This window comes from Falco biarmicus, chromosome 1, assembly GCF_023638135.1.
Source record: "Falco biarmicus isolate bFalBia1 chromosome 1, bFalBia1.pri, whole genome shotgun sequence".
Taxonomy (NCBI): domain Eukaryota; kingdom Metazoa; phylum Chordata; class Aves; order Falconiformes; family Falconidae; genus Falco; species Falco biarmicus.
Window position 1 is genome coordinate 14,042,265 of NC_079288.1, and position 23,152 is coordinate 14,065,416.

Below are 23,152 nucleotides of genomic sequence, written 5' to 3' on the forward strand. Positions count from 1 at the left end.
CTTTGCTATCTATAACATTAAAATGCTTTTTAAAACTGAAACTGCTTCTGGTACTCGCCGATGACTTAGCTTTAAAGACGTATGTTCTCAGATGCATGACAGTGCTTTAAATAAGCGCATGGCCAATTAACATGGCTCATTAGATGCATAGTTAGCAACTGCAGTGGTATTATGGTTGCACATCTCAGCCCCATATACAGCCTCTATCAACATCCTGTGACAAGAATTATGCACATGTATGTTTGTCCAGCTTGATGCCAATCTGTCCCTTAGGAACAATGACATGCAGAGTCACTTTAAGATAAAGGCCTACAATTATGAAATTTTTCAGGGTAAACCTTCAGCACTGTCTAGCTTGCACAAGTAAATAATGCATTACAAAATCTTTTCATTAAGTTCCTTAGGAAGGACTGAAGAGTGTGAAGTCAGGGATCCTACCTAAAGCCTTCACTCCCCACACATTTCTGCTCCAAGAAGGCATCCAAATGCCAGAAAATTATCATCCGGAATAGAAGTTCACTTTGGCATCATCAGTCATCAGAGGATACCACCCATGGCACCATGGGATTTAAGAGAGAAAGTATGTTTACCTTGACAGATGACCATGCTACTTCAAGGCACATGGTAGTCTGACTCTTGTAATGTTACCAGGTACTCCCTCCCTTGCATCTTGGGTGCTGACTATTCCAAATGGGTTCAGATGGAAGTTATCTTAAATTAAAACTATGTTCACTCCTAAGAAACAAGTGTTTTTAAAAAATAAAATGTCTTGAAAATACTTTCACAAGCATATATAAGCATACACAGACACTATGGATTTAATCTTTTGGACTTAAAACCAGGCTTATCTGTATAATCTTGGAAATTAAAAAGATAAGTGCTTTAAATAGTGTTTTAAATTACAGAAATCACACATCAGCAAAGTCACACATCAGCAATAACACTTACATCGTTACATTTGGTGTAAATTTCAAGACAAAACAGTAAACCATCCTTCAATAAAATAATTATTTTTAAAATGTATGTTCTAATAAGAGAAAATAAAAATAATCTTAGAAGGTTAAAAATTATTCTGTTATAGGACAAACACTATTGGGAAAAAGAAATAAGTTAAAGGAAACAGACTGTTACATGGGATTTTGGGTTACCTCAAGGGTTGGATTTGCATTTCCCTAGAATACTACCATAAATACTTCTTACTCATTGCTGGCTCCAGGCATAGCTGAAACTAGTACACTGATTACTTGAAACAAAGAAGTCAACATCGCAGAATTCCCAGTTGTTCATTTATTTTATTGTTCTTTATTTCAATGAGATTCTTAAGAGGAAGGAACGTGGGGTTGGACCACTAAATGCGGATAAAATCATAATATTTTAGAGTACTTTAAAAAGAAAGGAAATCTCCATGATGCGTTTATATTGAAAAGTCTCCTTTGTCCATGCATGATGTACTAGTGATATTCAGAATCGAACAGAAGAGGTGCTACATTCAGACTTGGGGATGTCGCTACCCAAAGGAAGGATTCTCATGGCACAGACATTGGCTGTACTCATAGGTCAACAGCCTGCTTGAACTGTTCGTGACAGTGCTCGAACCCAGTCCCCCTCCCAGTCTAGTAAGATGATCACACATAAAAATGGATGAAGTAATGCAGGTATACAAATGGATTGGTACTCCTATCAAAATACATAAACTTTACCTGTAACAGTTTATTTCATTCTATTGAAACACTGGCTAAAAAAAGTCTGGATGAATGCAGTATAATAAAGTCTGAAAAGGAAAACGTTATGATAATGGCTTTACAAAAATCTGAGATGAATCCTTGATGGACTTAATTCACTTGGTGGACAGAATCTCACAGACTTTAAAAAAAAAACGCATGGAAAATTATATAATCAGATAAGACTGTTAAGGCTGAGGCTGACATCGCATTTGCTAATGGGGCAGATTTGAAAGCATTTATTGCACAGGCTGCAAAAACTCGGACGTGAACACAGCTTCTGCATAATCCTCACAAACATCCTGCAGCTCTGCTGCCACATCACATAGGGCTTCTTCTGTTAGTTGCTCTGCAAGACTTGAGGGAGAGGGAGGGAAGGAAAAGGAAAAGGTTCTGAAAGTCAGATTTAAAATTCCAGTCATTTGTGCCATTGATATCAATGCTCTGATTTTAAAAGGTAAATGCTTGTGTTTTTTCATTCTTTCTACTGCTTAGCCCAAGGAAAGATCTAGTATGTGTTGTGTAAGATACCAGAAATTATTTCCTCAGTCCGATTCATAGCAAAGGACATACTTCAGGCTTAAAAGTGTTGAGAGATCTCCGTTGCTTTCTTTTTTCAAACTCTTAGATACTAATCCTGCTTTAGGAATAAGAGTTAACAAATTATGGTGCTCACCCAAAGGCCACTGAAGCAAATGGGAAGCTTTTTACTGATTTTAGCTATCACTTAATCAGGACTTAGTGAGAAAAACAAAGTTTAAGGAAAAGCGAGATGAGAAATTTCAATTTTCAGTGATCTCTGGACCACAGCAGATGTTACAGAATGGAAAACTATTTTAATGTAAGAACACAATTGTCTACTAGCCTTTTGAAAACTTCCCTTCAGTTCTGTGTATATTCTAAAAATATCATAACGTTAGTCTTCCCAAGACCTTTTGAGCATGGCATAGGAGTGGTTCTTTTGAACACTGTGGGATACTGTTCTACGGAAAAAGATCTGTAATGCCCTCCGGTGGTATGACCACGCCAGTGACGCATGCTGGGCATCGGACTGCGGCTGTAGCTTGATTTCAGGTAACATCAGGCAAATGGCAGCAGTGGAACCCAGCTGTCAGGAGACATTCACTGCCATGTCATCCACCTGCCAACCCCAAGAAGGTGCCAGTCCTCGCACTACCCAGCCTCACGCTAGTTATAAAAAGGTCAGAAGGCAGAATGCCAGCACTGAGAACTGACAAAGGCATATTTCAGTGGTTTAGTTCAGTAGATTCAAACACAGCGGTCTAACTATAGTTATTAAAACATTTGCCTGCTTATTCAGTTGGGCAAACCATCAATGCACGTAATTAACTTCACATGTGCAAGTCATCTCAAATATTGCAGAACCTGGTCCCGGAAAGGAAACACTGATGCAGATGTCAAATGTTGTTCAAATGAGCTATACCACTTATTTCAATGCCACTACATTAAAAATGTGTGCAGAAGTTTAAAAACTGTTGGCAATTAAGCCTGATGCCCAAACTGCCAGTACAGCAAATTATGGCAAATCATTTCATCTACAACCACTGACGTTAGATTTTTTAAAAATTCTTTCTTAATACTCCAGAATTTTCTGGTTTCATTTCTCTCCTCCCATTGTTAGAAGTCTTCTGATTTCCACTGTACAGTCGTGCCAGTATTTCTTCAGTTCTGAAAGAACAGGACTAGCAAGGTTCAAGTTCAGCCTATATTTCTGTGCATTTTTTGGGCTGGGACTTTACAAGACCAATAGGTGATTTCAGAAATGTATCATACATACTGAAAATGATTTGTAGGCAGTTGTAGGCTATCACTCATATGATATCGTAACCAGTGATATAATGTAGCTGCTCTACCTGTTACTGAGCACTTATTGAAGCTTCAGTGCAAGGGTGGGTATTTCAGCTTACATTGTACCCTGCCTGCTTTAGCAGACATTCAGTGTAACAAGTTTTCCTTGCCAGGATGTGAACAGCAGAGAGACTGTTAACTGCTTCTTCACCTCTTCTATTTGTACTAAGGGTTAGTAAGCCACCTATGTCACACTTCCCACAGTGAACTCCATGAAACATGAAGACTTGTGGAAGAGAAAGCAGTGAAATCTGTGCTAAATCCAGTTGACTCCTTTTAAAGAATATCTACTGTTGTTCCATGAAACATCAACTTCAAAATCCCTCAGCACAAAGATTAAAATTTGCTCAGTTATTTACAGCACTTTATTTCTTTTCCACTCAGAAAAAAAAGTTAATGTTGTTTTCCTTTCCTTCAATTTACCTGTTGATGACAGCCTTCTGAAAATAACGTTACCCTAAATTTCACAGTTGTTTTTGTGGTAACACCATAGAAAACTGTGAAAAATAATCACTCCTCCAGGACATTCTGCTCACATATCTTGTTTTATCCAACTACCTTAAAAATGAACACCAAGTACCAGTAGAGAAACAGTGCAATAGCCTACTGCTTCTGGCTTTCAATTTGGAATTTAAATGGTCCCCTCCCCAGTCCTTACCTGAATAGGGACAGAAAAACCTTTTCATCAGCCCATACATTCACTTCAAAAACACAAAAGATAGTTCACATACCTCTCAGCAATCTGCCATGGATTGAAACTGCCTACTGCCTCATGGGAAATAAGCTTTAAGTGATGCTTGTATCTGCTGTTATAATCCAAGACGCTCTGGAGCATATGCTTTGGCACAGAGAGAGATACATAGCACTCTTTCTGTAGAGAATTCCGAGTCAATTGCTGCAGAATGTAATTTCTAGTCTGCAGCTTCTCCTCTGCTTCTTTGTTTTCATCAATATCACTGGAAATACACAATAGCCATTAAGCCAGAACTGGATTTTCAAGTACCTTTTTGATGGATCAGAAAACCTCTTCAAATAGTGACCATAATTTTCTATTATGAAAACACTATAATTAAGACACACAGCTCACATGCATCATAGTTTAGTGTAGGGATGAACAGTTCACTTACTTGCCATCAAAACGTTTTTCAAATAAAAAGTCCATTTCCGGCTCTGCGTGTCCAATTAATTTGGTTATCTGAATTGGATGAGGAGATGTAGGTATTGTAGCTACTGATGCAATTTGTTGTTCTAGAAGGAAGAAAATAACATTTAAAATTGTTCTTTAGAAGAGAAAAATTACATTTACTGCAGGTAAATCTTCACAAAGATTTTTGCTTCTTTTAAGTGTAAGTCCTTCAGATAAGTAGAGTATTGATGGTGACAAGCCCCTAAAATCTAAATTCAATACAAGATTTCCAAGACCTCAGAGTGTGTTAAAAGCTGAGCATTTTAGAAATCCTACCTTTATGATAAATAGTTTGTTGTGTCAGCGGATACTTCTAGAGGAGAGATAGAAAACACTACTCTAAAACTAGTGTAGTCTATTAAGCTTGGTAGTAAATCCAAGATGGGAAAAAAATCCAACAAGATTTGGGATAAGTCTTCACAAGTCTTATTTTGAGATTTTCCAACTAGTGTAAAACAGTACATTGGAAAAAATCAATGCAGCTTCACTGTTGTACTCACTCAAATAGTAGGATAAAGAAGAGAGCAGGGGGATGGGAAAAACAAGACGCTTAAGTCACCCTTATTAGCATGCCACCATGGCAAGCAGCATTAAGGTATCTATGCTTATGTATGGGAAACATCAAACTATTGTTTGGAATGTTACCTTTCATTAATGAACAGTTTCATACAGGTATTATTTAGGTCCCTCAATTAAAAATTTAGTCTGATGTGAAAAGTTAGTTACATCTTTCATCTGAAGGACTTTACATGCTTTCTTTTATTTTCTATTCAATAAAAACAGGCAGGAAAAATGTGATTAAGATGAATGGAAGCAACCAAACTGTGTTTTTTTTTCAAGGATTGAATACTTTTTGCTGAGGCACACTGGACAATGAATTCTGTACACAAAAATCCAGATTTTCTGAGGCTATAAAAATTAAACTTGAGTGTATGCTGCAAGATCTAAAAACAATTATCACCACCACTTGAAAGGAACAAAGTAAATTACTCAGAAGATTTTTCTCTTTCCATCATCTCCTGTGTACTGCCAGAAAAACCCTAAACTGCAATGGATTCACTGCTACAGCAGTACTTATGTAACATTTACTCTTAAACTCTAAGCCATATAAACTGAAAGTTTATTAAAATAAAGGAAAGAAAATGGGAGAAGCAAACTAGAAGATACCTATCTGTTTGCTCCTGCCTAAAGTAAATCAACAGCAGGAACAAACAAGGCTGTCTCACTGTACCTTACCTCAGCCTGTGCACTTTTAAGAATAGTTTTGAATTCATCAGCATGAAAATTATTACTGCTAGGTGTTTCAAAGCAATCCAAGTCAAATGAGAACACACTACTGTTTTCAAGATTTAAGATTTACAGAATTTACCCAGTTCTTTTCTCAAAACTGAAGACAGGCAAGTCATGAAGAGCTTAACATGAAAACGAGTGACATGGCTTTTGGATACCTCAGAAAGTAAACTAGCTGTCTTCTGCAGTAAATCCAAGTAGCTTACATGTGAAGTGGAGTGTATGTACTTATGGAATATCATCTTCACTGCATAAAAATCATTACTCACATTTTGGCAGAAAATATTTAAGCTAAGGAATGACAAATGCCTAGAAAAGGGACAATATTCAAACTTAACATTTGATGATTGGAAGTATGTATTAATGATTCCTATCCTTCAGCTAAGTTGCACTAGCAGTGCTTTCCATCCAAATGCAGCACCCAACAAAGGCAAGTAAAAATGCCAGCCTGTTCTCAGAAGAAATCCTTCCACTTTAAAATACTGACTTTAAAACTCTATTTCAGAAACTGTCCTCTGGAAGAAGCACCTGTAGTATAAAGTGTGTCTGGTTAGTGCTATTTGATCACACCTATTCGAATGATTTTGATCTCAAACCATGTGGATTTAAAGATACAAATTACAGGAAAAAAACCAAGTTGCATTAAAAAGACACTTACCCAGTTTGTCTTCCTGGGTCCAGAACTCTGAATCACTGTATGCAATATGTGTGAATCTCCTGCGTACAGCCTCCTGGTATCTCTGGTTTTGAACACACAAAATTAATCAATCAACACATAGTTAGCAGTTCAGCTGTGATAGTTATCACCCAATAGGAAAGCAGGTGATGATCCTCCTTGGTCAAAGTAGGCTTATCTTGCCTAGTTAACGTAACACAGAAAAGGGTTTGAAATCACAGATAATCGTCTTGTTCAAAAATGCCATACTTGGTGACTCAACTAGTTGCCAGTACCATGGCAGCTCCTCCCATTTCACATCAACAGCAGTAAGCCAAACGACTGAAGGGTCCTCAAGCTGTTCCTCTCTTACCAATAGAGAATTCAAATGTATGCTTAAGTGCCTCATATAGATAAGGACACTCCACAATGTATAAACTTCATGCTTCCCACTTATGAATGGATCTCTAGAAGTAAATGGTACTGAAGTCAGTAATTCTAAGTTATGATAAATTTCACTGAACAGAAAGGTTGAAATGTGATGTGAACCAAAAAATGGAAAAGCTGACCAAAGCAAATTTTTTAAGAAAGCCATATATGAGAAAATTCAAGGCAAGTAAATGATAACTTCGTGAATATTTACATAGAAAGATGTATACATAAGGGCATAAACAACCATATACATCTGATTTCCCCATGTCACCCTGTAAAATATTGTGGATTGACAGAGTGTATTTCCTTGAGATGCTCATGCTACTAAAATACTAGGATCCTATTATCACAAAAATATGGGGGGTGGAGTGTAAAAAAAAAATCATAAATATTCAAATACTTGCCAATTTGTGAGACAATCAACATAATTGTCATACTGATTTTCCCATTCACATATGATGATCTAAGTCACAAAGTCTTGAGGTGGGAAGCAAACTCAGATCTACCAACTCTAAAGCTAGCGATAAAAACCATTAGAGCAAATATTAATCTATTCTTACACAATGTTTTGCTGGAAGCTCAAACTCCTTCCAAGTGTTTCATTTCATACACTGATCCAGTCAGACCTTCCTTCATTTAAGAATGTAGATACTGACAGATACTGCAACTTATGGACAGTAAACAAGAAACTGGCACCAATGAGACCAACCAAGAGAGAAAATCTTACTTCAATTTCTTCCATTCTTTGTAACATTGACTCCAGACTATGAGTGTCAGCCACAGGCAGAGCCTCAGTCTGGAGCCTGCCACGCTGCTCCATACCCCACAGCTCCTGAGCAGTATCTTCCAAAAGATCATCCAATAGCTTATCACTCAGAATATCTGCATTTTCTGCAACCTGCTATTTAAAAAAAAAAAAAAAAAAAAAGCAACACAAAAAAAATCACACAGCCAGTGCAAGAAATAAACAAAAAAACCCAAAACAACTGTAAGAAAGAATGCTTACAAATCAAACATTCCTTACAGCAGCTTATGGAAATAATACAGTTGCCATTTCAACTTTTCCCTTCAATGAAAATCCAAATAAATTCTTGCTTTCCTTCCACTCATACAGTAAGCCAAATATATAAAAACAGGTTAGCATGTTCCTACCAATAAAATCAACGGATATGGAACAAGGTTGCTACGCAACTATGTTCCCAAATGGGAAGACAATACTGTCACAGGTTCAGAGATCACCCAGGAATTCAAGAAAGTCAAGTGAAGGCCTTCATCTTCCAAAACACTACACACACATTTAGCTTACCATATAGGAACAGTCTCACAGCAGCTCCAGGTGGTAATGAGTAAATATATAGGATACAGGCCACAGCCATAGGTTTCAGTTTTAGCAATTAGCCAAGGTATGACATCGCTATTCGTTTACTTGTATTATTTTATATGAAAATATTTTTCCTCCCAAACAACTTTACGCATTCAAGGCTGCATCAAGCAAAACATGTACAAGAGATGATGTTAGAAAGAGCTTTCTCATTGTTTCATATTGGACATGGCTACAAACCAATACTTTATAAGGCACACATGCCCACACAATGACAGTTTTAAAGATGTGGCTTCCGTGAGTTGAAATTGCTAAGTTTGGGAAATCAGTACTATTTTTCCAGATGCATTCTGCTATACAGCAAAGTTAAAAATTCATCTCAAATGTCAAACGACTTTAATCTAAGACAGATAGAATATACCTTCTCAGTTGCATGAGTTGAAAGGTGGGTTAAAAATGAAGAATCCTTCACATGACAGTTTGTTTCCAAGGAAAGATTGACCTTCTAAATAAAACACAAATCCTCTCATGATAATCAAGCTTTTTGTATTATTAGTCATTAGTACTACTAGTACAAATTTAAGTCATTAAATACAATATTTTAAGAATTATTAAAATAATCTTATCAAGTCTAGTCATGTTCAGCGTGGAACTGTTATGACCGTTCAAAAACAACTTAAAAATGCATCTACTTGACAAGAAGCTAACCAAAAAAGATTTAATGCAGCTTTGCCGAACTTCATCACAATAATTCAAGACCCACATACTGAAATGGAGATATACTTGCCAAACGTCCAAAACTGTGTTACTACATAAATATGACTTGAACTAAGTTGAAAAGAAACTGTTTTGCCCCTCTGTAAATGTTTAGCAAGTATAAACATCCTTCAAACAGAGCCATGAGTTTGACTGTACTACCTGTGTCCTGTCTAACAGAGGTTCTGAACATTCCCATACTGCCTTCTCATCTTTGTCTGCGTACTGGGTTGGAGAAGTACTTTGTGACCTACACAAAAAAGAACAAATGACAATGCCATTCTGAAACTTGGTATGACAACAATAATTTAAACCCCCAAACACATAAATGTACTTTTTGGGGGACTGGTGGGAGTGGGGAGAAGACCATATCAGGTTTGACACCATTTAATAGCTCTTCAAAATAACTCATTACCTTAATTTTTGTATTTCTTTAATTTCTCCTCTGCTAAGGTCAGCTAAAACCTTCACTCTTTTTGAAGTTTCTGCTTCAAGCCATGGAAGTCTTCAAAAATAAAACAGTAACATAGAGGGTTAAAAAATGCACATCCTAACATCTGAATTTCCGAAATAATGTGATTCTGAGTATTACTTCAGAAAACTTGCAAAAAACTTTAGAGGGAAAACGAATACTGACTTCAAGATCATATAGAGCCAGGAAATTTTCTTGAGAACCAGGGATCTTCAATTATGTTTCTGCTACTGGCAAACAGGCAACACCATGGCTATCTACAAATACTACACAGCGAGACAAGCTTCTTATCTTACCATGCATGCTGCCTAGTACAGATCTAGCAGCTGGATCTCCTGCTTCAACTGCCATAAGCAGCAGTCCCAAAGTAAACTAAATTTGGGGAGCCCTGGTCTACAGGATGCTCAGCATAGTTTAAAATAAATAAACCCATGCTCCATTAGTGGCTAGGACAAAGACATACATATTGTTCTTCTGGAACAGGGAGTTAATACTTACATTCTTAATGCAGTGCCGAATGGCCATTCTGCATACTGTGTGTTTTGTCAAAGCCATGCCTAGCATTTTTTGGCCTGTGAGTCACAGACAATACTTGGACCTGATCCAGGAAAAAGCATAAAGCAATGGCTCTTCCCAGGCTGTATGGATGAGGCCACTTCGTGCCAAGTAAAAGAATACAACTATCTGGAAGTAAGCTGTGCTGTGCCACTTGCCTTCGCAATCTGACAGCCAGGCCAAATCCACCCTATTTACTAGCACAAGTACAGCAGCATTTCCACAGGAAAGCAGGGCTAAAAGAGGTTCCACTAGATTGTGAACATACCGCCTAGGTGAAACATGTGGAGAGGTAGTGTTTGGAGGCACGCAGGGTATTCTGCTCTCCTTAACAGGTTGTTTGTTCTCCTTTAGCTGGAAAGCTATAGTTGTCTCTTGAAATCGGGCATGCTTTCCTTGAGGCTGTACCCGTCTTGATTTTAAAGATTTTGGCATTCCCTTAAAATGAACACAATCACATTTATAACATACATTCCAGTTGCTGAGTTTTTAAAGTATTTTGCATGCTGCTTCAGAATTTGTCTTGAAGACATGCCTACTGGCTTTGTTGCACAGTTAATGTACGTGGAGGTTTTACAACTGATTCAAAGGGAAGTACAACTGTGCCTGAACAGAACGTATGCATAATCCTGCAACTATTTTTTTTGTAAACAGTCCCAATTTTTCCAGTGATGTTCTTCATGGGGAAAAGATTCCTTTGAAATTACCAGAATCAGACTCTACATTAACTCTTAACAAATCCAAATAGAAGGTTTCCACGGTAACATTTTATTCAGCCCTGAGACTATACTATTGCCATATTTGTATTTTCTACAAGGACACTTAGACTAGTCCCCTCAGTATGAATTTCTGAAATGCTTAACTTTCCTGCTCACAGCCCTCACTTTTAAGATAGATAGGGGAAGCAATGAAAGTTACATCTATGTTACTGTATCAGATCTGCCTTTTCAAGCTTAAAGTGATACTCTGAGGAAGGGGGGGAAAAAAAGTGTTTTATAAGAACCCCCAACTATTTGCAAAATGTAGCACTTTGAAATATTCTTTAAAGAACTCATTTGTTTGCATTACAGAAGCCTTTTGATGGTTGCAAGGAGGACTCACCAGGAACCAGAATTTGTATTGTGAAGTTTTTATCATTTCTGTAACCAACAAAGTCAATCTGCCTAACTTATATCCTCCTACCAGCATTAGCACAACATTACTGCTGAGCGCATTTTTCATAACAGGATGACCAATAAGAGAAAAATATTTCAGCTTTAATTTCAAGTTGAAAAATAACCATGCTAATTTCAAACATGAAATGAGTTTCAGCAAAAGTTTTCCTTGCTAATTCTGTTATTAGTTCTAGTTGCACAGTGTGTTTCCAAGGAACAGCAACACTACTTTCAAAAAACATTTAATAAAATTGTCATAACCACTAAAAATAATGTGGGTAGATAACATACTTTATGCCTCCTAGCTCAGAATAAAAAAATTGTGAGGAAGTGCAAAGTGTGACAGTGTCTTACAACATGGAACAAAACTCAGAGAACAACTAGAAGAAAGCATAAATTTTTTTATCACTTCCATACCTGTGATTTTGCAGGTAATAACATGCTTTTCTTCTTCAAAGGGCCACTTTCAAGGATGGGATCTTTTTTTACAGCTCTAGGTTGCACCAATGCATCTACCCTTTCTTGTAAAGTGGCATTTCTCTCTGGAGTAGGTGGGTCATTTTCTTCTCCGAATTTATTGTGCTGTGTATAAGTACAACTGTTTGCCTTCTGAACTGCTGAAACATTTGCAACATGTCAATGTTTATCTGTACCAAAAATAAAACTTTCAACTGTAAGTTGAAAGGGGCAAGAATCATCTTTATTTCTACACTTGATACTTCTGTTATGCTAGGTATACCTAATCATGAACTTTTAAGCTCTACCATAATTTTAAAAAAGTCAAATAAAAAACGAAAAAACCCAAACTCTTTTACTTCCATCAAGTATTAAATAAATTGTCTTTCTTACACTGTTTCAATGGACAGGAGATTTTGGGGTTTTGTGTGCATACACATATTTACACATATATAGGTATTTGAATACACATAAGTATGAAAACCATGGGAAAGCCATATGAAGTCTAGGCAATGGTAACAAAACATGCTTTTTTAAGCAGCAAGACACATGGAAATAATTAGATGCTTGTCAATATACTGTCTCTCTGGACTGCCAAAGATTAATACATCTCATGGAATTCTTCTCACCCTTACCTAGGCATAGAAAGGAATACTTACCTTATCTAGGGGTAAAAAGGAATACTTACCACTCTAGTAAAAAACAGTAGGAGATATGAGAAAGACACCCCCAAGAAGAAAAACAATTAATACAGATTATGTAATAATGTAATAAGCTATAATGGCTTTCATGAGGTGTCAAAATACTTCAGGTGGTAAACAGTAAATTACATCACATCAACCTGAGAAAGAATAAAGCCCATTTCTTCCATATATCAAGTAAAAGAATAATAAACTAAACCAACTCCCAACAGTTGCATGGCAAACCAGTAGTGAAAAAAACAAGCCTTCAAAAAAACCAGCTTAACTATCAGTTAATGTGTCTCTAAGTACTGCAACTCTGATTACTGTGCAGAAGACATTAACATTAACGAGCTGGCAAGAACAAAACATAGCCAGCCCCCTTAAAAGCTGAGAAATTGCATAAACCAAGGAAATTCTGAGCCAAGGCTTCAGTGTATCTTTTCACTGTAAACCGTTCATCAATAGCTTTGTTGGAAATTTGCAAAATGTCAGCAACTTTGCATTCCAAAATAGTACATTTATGCAGTATTATCTACATAGATACTTGGAAATATTCCGTATGCACCATTAATGTCAACTCATAAACTGCCATTTAGCTGTACACTGCAGAAAAACAATCCAAATATAGCCCACAGTACAAGAAATGGACAAAAATAGGAAGAACATGATCATAATAATATGAACAGGCATATAAACCTGCAGCAGGTCTATCATCTCAGGGAAACAGTTGAAAAAAATGCACGGCAAGGCTATGTGAATCTGACAACTACATATGGGCTGTTACACACTTCTGACCAACAATACGTAACATACTGCAAAACTGAACTGCAGATGATAAGTTAACTGTTAAAAATGTATTTAATAAATTAAAATACAAACCAGTCAGGAGACTCCTGGCAGCTGGAGGTTTTCTAGGTTCTTGCCCATGCTGTCCCTTTAAAATAAGAAGTTTGTTTTCTCCTTTTGGAGATATAATCTGTTTTCTGGCTGGAAACATCTTAGTGTTCCTTGGAGATTTGCTGTCAGATGCTGTAATACATTTCTTCACTTTTTGGGGTGTTCGTTTCTTTTCCAGCAGTGCATCCAGATCCTGCACCATATATTTACAATTTTAATTACTCTCTCAATAAACCTGATGTAGTAATAAGCAGCAAATTCAAGCTTCTAAGTAGCTGGAACTTTTTTGGTGTGGGTTTTTTTTTGTTTGTTTTGTTTTTTGTAGTAGTGATTATTCCTGATAGCTTATTCATGCAGAAGCTTCTTCATATTATCAACTTAAATCTTAAAGAGAAAAAACTTGCATTTTTGTATTTACAATTGAATCTAGCAAATTAATTGCTTACAGCATGTTCAAAAAGAAACAGACACAAAGGCCACAGACAAAAAAAAATAAAATGCTCACATGACTATGGTAAGACAGACAGGCACTTCTTCCAATGCTAAGCCCAAATTTAAACAACTCTACCTCTTTTCCAGTTCCCAGGCAATTAGCACTGTTACTGTTCTCATAAGTACTTCAGAAGAGTAAAAATAAAACCACAGCTCTTAAAACTAGAACAATATTTTAAGGAAAATAAAACACCTTACAGCTGTTTTATCAGTTGCTTTTATTCAAATTAATTAAATACTGTTTTTGTAATAGTTCAGGTTTACACAGGTTCTTACTTAAAAAAATAATCTTGTAGGTAGGAACTGCAGCAGGAAACGTGAATCAGAACTTTTCTATTATACCAACAACACATTTTAAGATAACAGATATCACTAACAAAAGCCATTTGAAGGACACAGAGCTTAAGTAACTCTTGTAGCTACAACTTTATCTTCTGCCTGGACAATTCTGAACCCACCACCATGTGTGAGGCTCAGATGCTCACCACTAATCCTGATGACTAAAGCATGCATCGCAAAAGAATAAACACATGACTTACACCAATGTATAAAATCCAATTCTTTCAGTGCTGAAAATGGCAAATTAATCAGAGCAACCAGTGCTTTGTTGTCACTGTCACTACCAGTCCTTATTCTACCAGGAGAGCCAATAAAGACAGGGAACAGCATCAACAAGAACCGCAGCAGGTGGCTCCCATGTTTAGGACACAACTCTATTTTACACCACCATTATTTAGGAACATAAGAAACACATTTATACATTAGAAATGTGGCCTTTAAAAAAAACAACAACAAACCCAAAACAAACAAAAAAAACCCAACAGGAAGATATTCTGGCATTTTGTGAACACACAATATAGTTTGCAGTCTCATATTTCACAACATCTTTTCTGCTTTGGCAAAAACAAAATTATTTTTCCTACCTCAACTTGCAATAAAACATCTATGATAATGTCAGAAATGGAAGAATCCACTTCTAGCTTGGCAGAACAGAGAGACAGTTGTCGAATGAGACTGCCCAGTTCCTTGTAGTGGGTAGGAATCTGCTGCTCTGTTTGATCTGTAAACTGATTGGCAAATGCCTGCAAGGCTCGTACAGCTCCTCTGTGTGCTGCTGCCAATCTGGATACAGCTCGAGACTGGAAGTATGGAAAATAAATGCTTTAATAGCTATAGTTTCTACAAATACTGATAGTATTCAAAGAATTGTTGTCAAGATTTCAGGGAGAAACACGCAGGCTTGGGATAATTCTGATGGGTATGAGGCCACTTGTGAGACACAACAAAACTGGCATTTAAGTAATCTACTAAAGGTGCTACGCAACAGTACTCATATCAAGTATCATGCTAGCCTCAGATAAAATAGCCTGGTTATAACATATTCTGATGTTTCTACTACCTATGCCAACAGAGTACTGTAGTCATGGGCTTGACCCTAACATACAAGAACTGCACAAACATAAAGCATTCTCCATCCTCCAGTTTTTGTTACAAAAGAAAATACTAGTGATGGAAAAGTACAAGAGAACACAAGGACAGTATCAGCCAAACAGTAGGCACAATCTCAGTACTGCCTTTCTGAAAGATGCTGGGCCAAGAAGAAAACCAGGAAGGGGGCTGGTAAGACTGAGTGGCATCAACAGGAAATCAAAAAAAGGAGTCAAATGTAGCACACAGTGTTAATCAGAAAAGGAAGTGGAATGAAGAAGGAATTAAAAGTCACATAAGAGCAGAAGACCAACAGCCTTCCTCTCCAATTTACTGCAGACAGGTAAGATCTGAGAAGAGGGAAGCAGCAAAGGCAGTATCAGACCAAGCAAGACATACTTCTTGTGAAAATGAGTTGAAAGGTCAAGATACAAAGAAAATCTCCCTTCTGGAGAGGGCTCAGGTGTACCCTATGCAGTCAAACTCAATTAGCTAGAAAACTTTATATCAATATAAGTTACTCACAGCCTGAAGGATAATTACATCTTACCTTTTTAGTATGTTTGATTTTATGAGGACTCAGTTTCTCTAAATCATCCTGAATTTCTTTTACCTGTTTATCAAGGAAGGAGGGGGAGGAGAGGTGAGTCAGTCAGAATTAGCTCCATGCCTATAAACAAATAATTAATGCCCGAGTGAAAGTCCAAATTTTCCAATGGTGACGCTCCCCTCTCCAATCACACCATTCAAATCTAAATCAAGTTCAGAGATAACCTGATTGAATTTCTCTCGTTTCAGTTCATTTCTGTCAAATTCATCACAGTCAACTAGCTACTATACACACCAATTTAAAACACTGGTTCCTACCTGTTGCTGGAGTGCATACAGCATCCGAGCTGACCGTGCAGCTTGCTTCTGTCTCCTAATACAAACTCGTTGCTCTTCATCAGGATCTAAAATTTTTCTCTCTTTCCCTAAAAAACATGAGGTTTAAAGTTTCATGTCTTAATTTAACCTGTGAAAATCCTGATTAAGCCACGATAAATAATTCAGCAGCAAGCCTCTTTTGTGCAGAACTAATACACAATGCATCACGTATTTTGCAGGGATCCCTTGAGCAGTAATGCAAGCTAGTAATTTCAATTCTACATCATGTCTCTATGTAGAATTTGACTAAAAATGCTTATCAATACAGCTTATTAGTTATAGTTTACAAAATCACGTGACCCCTTAGTTTTATTATAAAGTTATAGGTAAAGCACTCAAAGTGAGGAATGGTTAAACTCTGGCTAATTATTACAAAAGAACCAACATAGTGTATACTGGGGTTGGCTGGGATGGAGTTAGTTGTCTTCAGAGTCACCAATATGGTGCTGTTTTGGATTTATGACTGCAACAGTGCTCATGACGCACCAGTATTTTGGCTATTGCTGAGCAGTGCTTTGCACAGCACTAAGGATTCTCATTTTTCAACTATGCCTTGCCAACACATAGGCTGACCCCAACTGATCAAATGGATACTCCATGCCATGCACAGCAATAAAAACTGGAAGGTTCTTTGGGGAAGGTTGCCATGGCCCACAGATTGGCTGGGCATTGGATCTGCTTGTGGGAGGTAGTGAGCGATTACCTTTGCATCACTTGTTTTGGGTTTTTCTTTCTTCTTCATCTTTCCTTCCCTCACTAAACTATCCTTATCTCAACCCCTAAGTTTTCTTGCTTTTAATCTTCCTATTCTCTCCCCCATCCCACTGAGGGGGATATAAGCACAAGCATGTGGTACTTCACTGCAGACCGGGATTAGCCCACAACACTGTGACAGAAAGAACATTAATCATGCTACTTACTGTACATCCATAAATTAGGTGAGTCAGACTTGTGAAATTAAATCTTACCAGCTGTTGCCCCCTTTCTTGTCACCGATAAGAATGTGGTTAATTATGATACTGTTTTTTCCAGCCTGAATATCTAGCCAATAGGTCTACAGACACCAGTATTTTTTCACCCACATTATTAAATAGCCTACCACTAATTTACTATCATTGCAGGTTGGACTGGAACTCACCATACTCAAGAGATATTAAACCCTACTATTGCTTAAACTGGTTAGCCATTCTAGTTTTCATCCCCATTTGAAAAAAGTTAATGGTTCTCAAAAATCCAGAACTAAATATGGGTTTTAATCCAAGCCAAAAAAAAAAAAGAAAGAAAAACAATTCAACAAACTACTGTATATTTATATAACATAATTATTGTTCAGTCTTACACCTTTTTTAGTCAGTTCTTCAATTTTCTGGACATAGTTCCTCAATTCTTTTTGCAGCCGCCGGACTTCCTGCATAGTTTTACCTTCTTTTTTGTTCACATTTGGCTTGGGGTCTGGTCCTGTGTCATGGGTGGGTGGAGAGTCCAAAACAGCTGGTATTACCTTTCCCTCATTTGCTGTGTAAAGAAAAACTTTAGCGCCAGAGGCGGTAGTTTCCAGTTTAGAAGGCTGACTGAGTTTCTGCTGATATTTCGAAAGAGTTTGAGACTTCAGTGCATTTTTATTTTCTGGACTTGTGAATACTTTAGTCATGTGCTGGTGTGACTTCTGGACCAGCAATGGTTTATTGACAGCATCTCCAAACACTTGCTCTTCAAGATGTCTTCGTTTTATGTCCCTTTTGGCTAGTTGAATAGCCAATTTTAGTCTCTCCTCAGATACCACTGAAAACATGCCAGAGCTTCTTATGCTGGGGTCCTCACTTACAGCTAGATTTCTCTTATCATTGCATGCCTTCAGTTTTTCTATTACAATTGGACGGGGATTAGATAATCTGAGAGCCAAGTTCTCTGGAAGCGCAGGAACATTTCTATTAAACTGGAGCTGTACCAAAGTGTAAAAAAAAGCTGATGTTACACAGAACACTTTACACAGGTAATGTACCTCTAGCATATAATAGTAAGGAAGATAGATCTTCTTTCGTATTAGAATGCATTCTGTCATGATGGTGCTTCTTCAGTGTATGCAAGGCATTTTGTCCACTCAAACAAATGCCAGTAATCAGAATTATTTTGAATTAAACATTTAGATAATCTTGTAAATAACATTAGGCACTTATCTGCAACTTCGGATGGGCACCTTAGGAAGGGTACACACACTGAAAAATCTGCACCAAAGTGACTAGGCAATGGACAATAAATGCCCTTATAAAGATTTTTTTAATAGTTCTTCCAATGAAATTAATGAGTTATAACAACAATTAACATTAGTAATATAAATGGGTATGATTATATCATAATGATTTAGTAAGGCATTACTAAATTTACAAGAGAGAAAAAGATGGAGATGCATGACGAAGGAGAAATGGAAAGCTGAAACATGGTAACAGAATAAAGTTTCCAGGTTCTTTTTTCCATGTAGTAAAGTAAGAGGTTAAAATAGTATATTGGTTTAGACTAGAATAGTGTTAAATTTCTTCATAGTATTTTGTACAGTGCTGTTTTGGATTTGTGATGAAAAGAGCATTGACAGCACACCAATGTTTTAGTTACTGCCGAGCGGTGCTTACAGAGTGTCAAGGCTTTTTCTGCTTCTCACACCACCCCACCAGCAAGTAGACGAGGGGTGGGCAAGAAGTTGGCAGAGGAGACAGTCAGGACAGCTGACCCCAACTGACCCAAGGGATACTCCATACCATATGACGTCATGCTCAGCAATAAAAGCTGTGGGGAAGAAGGGGAGATCATTTACAGTTACAGTGCTTGTCTTCCCCAGTCACTATTACACGATGAAGCTGCAGAAATGGATGAACGCCTGCCTGCTGATGGGATGTAGTGAAAGAATTTCTTATTTTGCTTTGCTTACACGCACAGCTTTTGCTTTAACTATTAAATTGTCTTTATCTCAGCCCATGAGTTTTCATGCATTTACCCTTCCGATTCCCCTCCCCATCCAGCTGAGGGAGAGTGAGCAAACAGCTGTACGCTGAGCTGCCTACTGGGATTAAACCACAACAGACAGGTAAATATTTACAGATTTGGTTTCTGATCTATACCCGTACAAAAGAACCGTGTCAAGATTATGTATGACAGTATCATGAAAGCAAGTATGCACGTTTAACAACGACTAGCAGGCTATCTGAGGAAGTGGGTCGTAATCTTCTTGATGATCACAAATGAAAACCAACTAGGCATCGCTGCAGAAATCAACTAATACCTGTGTTTGTAAAGCCTCTGTCTCATTCCTGTGTAGCTGGGCAGTGAATGCAAACGTAGCATCAGACATAGCTGTCTGGCTTGGCCCCATCACATCGGCTCAATGCTGAAAACCCCGTTATTTTTCCTTTGTTTACAATTACAACTGTGAACACAAAAAGAATCATAAGTTATTTCTGCCTCTCAAAAGCAATCCCTGGTGTCAATATGATGTCAATAACGGATAGTGAACCAACCTGGGGAGGCATGTAGAAACAGAAAGCGTAACGCGTGTGCTCATACAGGTGGTACACAAAACAAAGAGTACAATCCTGCCATTTAAGGTAAAATGTACAGTTTATAGCCTTCTTTTACATACCCCCATGGAGAGCTGAGGAGCACCACAACGGGGGGCGGCACACGCCACGAACCCTACGACGGCTGCAGAACTTTCATAGCTATGGCTCCCCCGGCAGGGGAAAGGCACCAGGTCGCAGGCAGAGCCCGGGGCAGCCGGGCCTGTGCAAAATCCGCCAGTGTCCACGGAGCACAGGCCGAGGGCACGCTCGTACCTGAACTGCTTCACAGAGAAGGATTTAAAACAGAAGCGAAGTGCCTCCTTCCTCTAGGAATTAAATAGCGCTGCTAAAACTCGATCGCGACTGAAGTACGGGCGTTGTCCCTACTCCTTAGCTCAGCCACAGGGACTCCCGTCCGGCCTGACATTGCCGGGGCGGCCCTGCCCGCCCGCTTCTGCGGGTCGCGACGCGAGGGGCGCCCCCGCAGCCCAGCCCTGTCGGCGACAGCCCGCGGCGGCCGCTTCTCCCCCGCATCGCCCTCAGGGCACGGCGGGCGAGACCGAGACCGGCCCCAGGGTGAAGAAGGGAGAGGTACGCCCCGCGCCCGCGCCGGGACCTACCGTTCAAACCCGACCATGGCAACCGCCGCCGCAGAGGCCACCGGGAAGTGGCACGGAGCTACGGGGCGCGACGGGGGCGCAGGCGGGGCGGGGCGGCCCCGCCCTTCCCGTCCCCGCTGCCGCCATGGGCTGGGAGGAGAAGCAGGTCCGCGGGTACCCCGAGTTCGCGCAGACGGCGCAGCGCTATCACGGCCGGCCCATCTTCGCGCTCTTCTGCGGCGACAAGGATGCCGAGGGCAGGAGCTGGTGCCCGGACTGCGTGAGGGGTGAGGGGCGCGCCGGGGCGGCTCAGCGGGCACAGAGGCAGCGCGGCCGGCGGCGGGGAGCGCCTTGCGCCCTTGGCCCTCGCGGGGCCTCCCGGCAGCGGCTGCACCACCCGGGGTCCGCGCTGCCCACCTGCCGCTCGGGCCGGAGGCCGCGGGTGCCCTTCCCCTCCCACGGCTGGCGCAGGGCGGCCGCCCGCCGTGCCCCTCCCTACCCGGCCCCCATCGGCGGGGACCGCGGGCCGCGCGGCGCGGAACGGCGCGCATCGCACCGGCTTGTTAGCGGAGTCTGGCGCAAAGGCCCAGCCGACAGCCCGGCGCGGACCTTAGGATCGGTTAGTTCTCGCGCGGGTGGCGTGTCGAGAGGCAGAAGCGACCTAGCAGTCACTGCCTGGCCGGAAAAGGTGAAGGTAGCTCCTCAGAAAACACAGAACTTTCTGGATGATACCCGCCAGAGTGCATACGGCAGCCGCTTACTGCTGTTCCGATAGGCTTTCAGACAGGAGACTGGTTGTTTTTCTTGTTAAAGCAGAAATTGGCCTTTACTCAAAGACAAGTCCCTTCAGTGTTGAGCATGCAGTAAATTCTGCAAAGCTTGTGGCTGACCAGATGAAACAAAATACACATCTCTACCTGAAGCAGACAGAACGTTCATTAGCAGCCTTGCTGCTCAGAGTAGGTCTGTGGTGTGATTCTGTAGCGCTGTAAAAGTACTGACTACTAACAGATTTTAAAATTACTCTCTAGCTGAACCAGTTGTGAGGAAGGAACTTCATAACATGCCTGATGAGTCTGTATTCATCTACTGCCTAGTAGGAGACAGAGCCTAGTAAGTAACTGTTTTAATGCCAACAACTGATAGAACTTTGCTATTCCTGGACAGGACTTTAGTTACCATGTTGGAACAACTGACTGAACTGTCCTTTTCTGCAAGGAATGAAGCAGTTTGTTTATTTATTTGAGTTTTGAGGTATATACCATCCCCAATATGAACCATCTGCATGCTTGTTCCGACAAGTGGGTTGGGGAGGTGCTAGGCAAAGACCACTGAATCATCCTTTTGAAGGAATTTTAACAGGCTAACTTCAAGCTGCACCACTACAAGCTGTGCTTAACTGCTTCTTCCCAAACAGCTGGAAAGATCCCAACAATGAATTCAGGAAGAACTTGAAACTAACAGGAGTACCTACACTACTTAAATATGGAACAGTAAGTCATTTATTATATGTTCTAGATATACATTCAGGTGGGAAACAGGCAGGAGCTTATGGCTATGAATGAATGCAACCCATGTTTTCTGATACCCTCTCTTGTTTAAAAACAGCAGACAATTAGCAACAGCTCTTCTGCTCCTACCCATGTACTCTTCCTGCCATGAATGGCTCCTGAAGGGTGAACCACTCTGCTTCCTGTGTAATTTTATCTATAATATGTACACTCAGCATGGTGTGGTTGAGGAGTAGAGAAAATTCTTAGCAACATACTGTTAAGCTTCCTGAATTGCAGCTCCTCAAATGTAAAATAAAAATCCAAATGTTTAATTATGGGAGTGAAACAAGTTATATGCAGTGTATTCTTCAAACAGACTACAGCTCAAGCTTTAACTTGTGCATGTTATTTAAATTAGCAGTTACTTAGAAATGCTTCTTCCAAGGCCAGAAAATCCTCAGGCCTTTTTTAATGATTCTTACCCTTGCTTGCTCCGCACACTGCTCCTCCCCTTCCCAGAAAAAAAAATGCTGCAGTATGACTAATGTTAGTATGTTCAAACGGCTCTAGTCTAAAACACGTTTTTGAATTGCCCCTAAACCATCTTTTCTTTCAGCCTCAGAAGCTGGTTGAAGAAGAATGTTTTAAAGCAGAGCTTGTGCGTATGTTGTTTACTGAAGACTAAGTCCTCCAGTAGTTAATCATTTACGAAGATGTTAATCTCAAGTTATTTGCAGTATCCTTGCGAGGAATCTTTAACCTTTTTTAAAAACTTTCATGGTTAATTACTTCTGACTTGTCAAGATGAATGTAATTAAATTCTAGGTCCAAACCTTCCACTAAAATCTTGCAACAAAAAAATGTATCTTTCACATTCAAATAAACTTGAGTTTGCAAAGTCTCTTTTCAAAGTAACTGAGCTCATGTTATAACCTGAGAAAGCAGCCTGCAATTACTGGAGACTTAACTGCAAAGTTATACCTTTAATAGTGGGGGGTGGGGGGGGTGTGCATATAAGAGAAATGGGAAAAACCTCCTTAATCTTCCTAAATCTGACTTCACATAACTGCTGAAGCTGTTAAGATAAATCTTCGATGCCAAAGATGTTTAACGGCTTACCTGTTCAGTCTATGATAAGTTGAGGGCTGACAGTGTCAGCGATTACATGTTGAATGTGAACAGCTGTGGTACCTGCTCCTACAGGGATATGAAACA

At 39.4% G+C, this 23,152-nt stretch overlaps 2 protein-coding genes across 11 annotated transcripts; one reads left to right on the plus strand and one right to left on the minus strand.

Annotated features, from left to right (window-relative positions):
• Positions 1–802: 802 nt before the first annotated feature.
• Positions 803–20,569, minus strand: KIAA0753 (KIAA0753 ortholog). 10 transcript variants are annotated; one of them, XM_056338164.1, is made up of 17 exons: positions 20,466–20,569; positions 19,569–19,712; positions 17,717–18,236; positions 16,235–16,341; positions 15,918–15,980; positions 14,863–15,078; positions 13,430–13,640; positions 11,829–12,028; positions 10,526–10,695; positions 9,646–9,735; positions 9,393–9,480; positions 8,896–8,979; positions 7,881–8,054; positions 6,725–6,806; positions 4,718–4,838; positions 4,322–4,546; positions 803–2,078 (listed from the first exon to the last, which is right to left on the minus strand). In XM_056338164.1, the coding sequence occupies exons 2-17, from the start codon at positions 19,656–19,658 to the stop codon at positions 1,961–1,963; spliced, it is 2,559 nt and encodes an 852-aa protein (XP_056194139.1). In that variant the 5' UTR covers positions 19,659–19,712; positions 20,466–20,569; the 3' UTR covers positions 803–1,960. The 10 variants fall into 10 exon arrangements, with proteins under 10 accessions (XP_056194139.1, XP_056194132.1, XP_056194102.1 ...); XM_056338157.1 differs by having other exon boundaries at positions 7,881–8,051; positions 17,636–18,236; positions 20,466–20,568; XM_056338127.1 differs by having other exon boundaries at positions 17,636–18,236; positions 20,466–20,568.
• TXNDC17 (thioredoxin domain containing 17) lies at positions 20,553–22,838 on the plus strand. The gene is made up of 4 exons (XM_056338310.1): positions 20,553–20,731; positions 21,476–21,557; positions 21,862–21,937; positions 22,554–22,838. The coding sequence occupies exons 1-4, from the start codon at positions 20,590–20,592 to the stop codon at positions 22,620–22,622; spliced, it is 369 nt and encodes a 122-aa protein (XP_056194285.1). The 5' UTR covers positions 20,553–20,589; the 3' UTR covers positions 22,623–22,838.
• Positions 22,839–23,152: the final 314 nt, after the last annotated feature.

Excerpts from the sequence above, each read along its gene's own strand:
- KIAA0753 (XM_056338127.1), bottom strand. The coding sequence starts at position 19,658 with ATGGGGCCAAGCCAGACAGCTATGTCTGATGCTACGTTTGCATTCACT. Across the intron at positions 15,981-16,234 it reads TGTATGCACTCCAGCAACAG|GTAAAAGAAATTCAGGATGA; the intron begins GTAGGAACCAGT and ends CTTGATAAACAG. Across the intron at positions 12,029-13,429 it reads TGCCAGGAGTCTCCTGACTG|CAGTTCAGAAGGCAAACAGT; the intron begins GTTTGTATTTTA and ends CAAATGTTTCAG.
- TXNDC17 (XM_056338310.1), top strand. The coding sequence starts at position 20,590 with ATGGGCTGGGAGGAGAAGCAGGTCCGCGGGTACCCCGAGTTCGCGCAG. Across the intron at positions 20,732-21,475 it reads GTGCCCGGACTGCGTGAGGG|CTGAACCAGTTGTGAGGAAG; the intron begins GTGAGGGGCGCG and ends ATTACTCTCTAG. Across the intron at positions 21,938-22,553 it reads CACTACTTAAATATGGAACA|CCTCAGAAGCTGGTTGAAGA; the intron begins GTAAGTCATTTA and ends CTTTTCTTTCAG.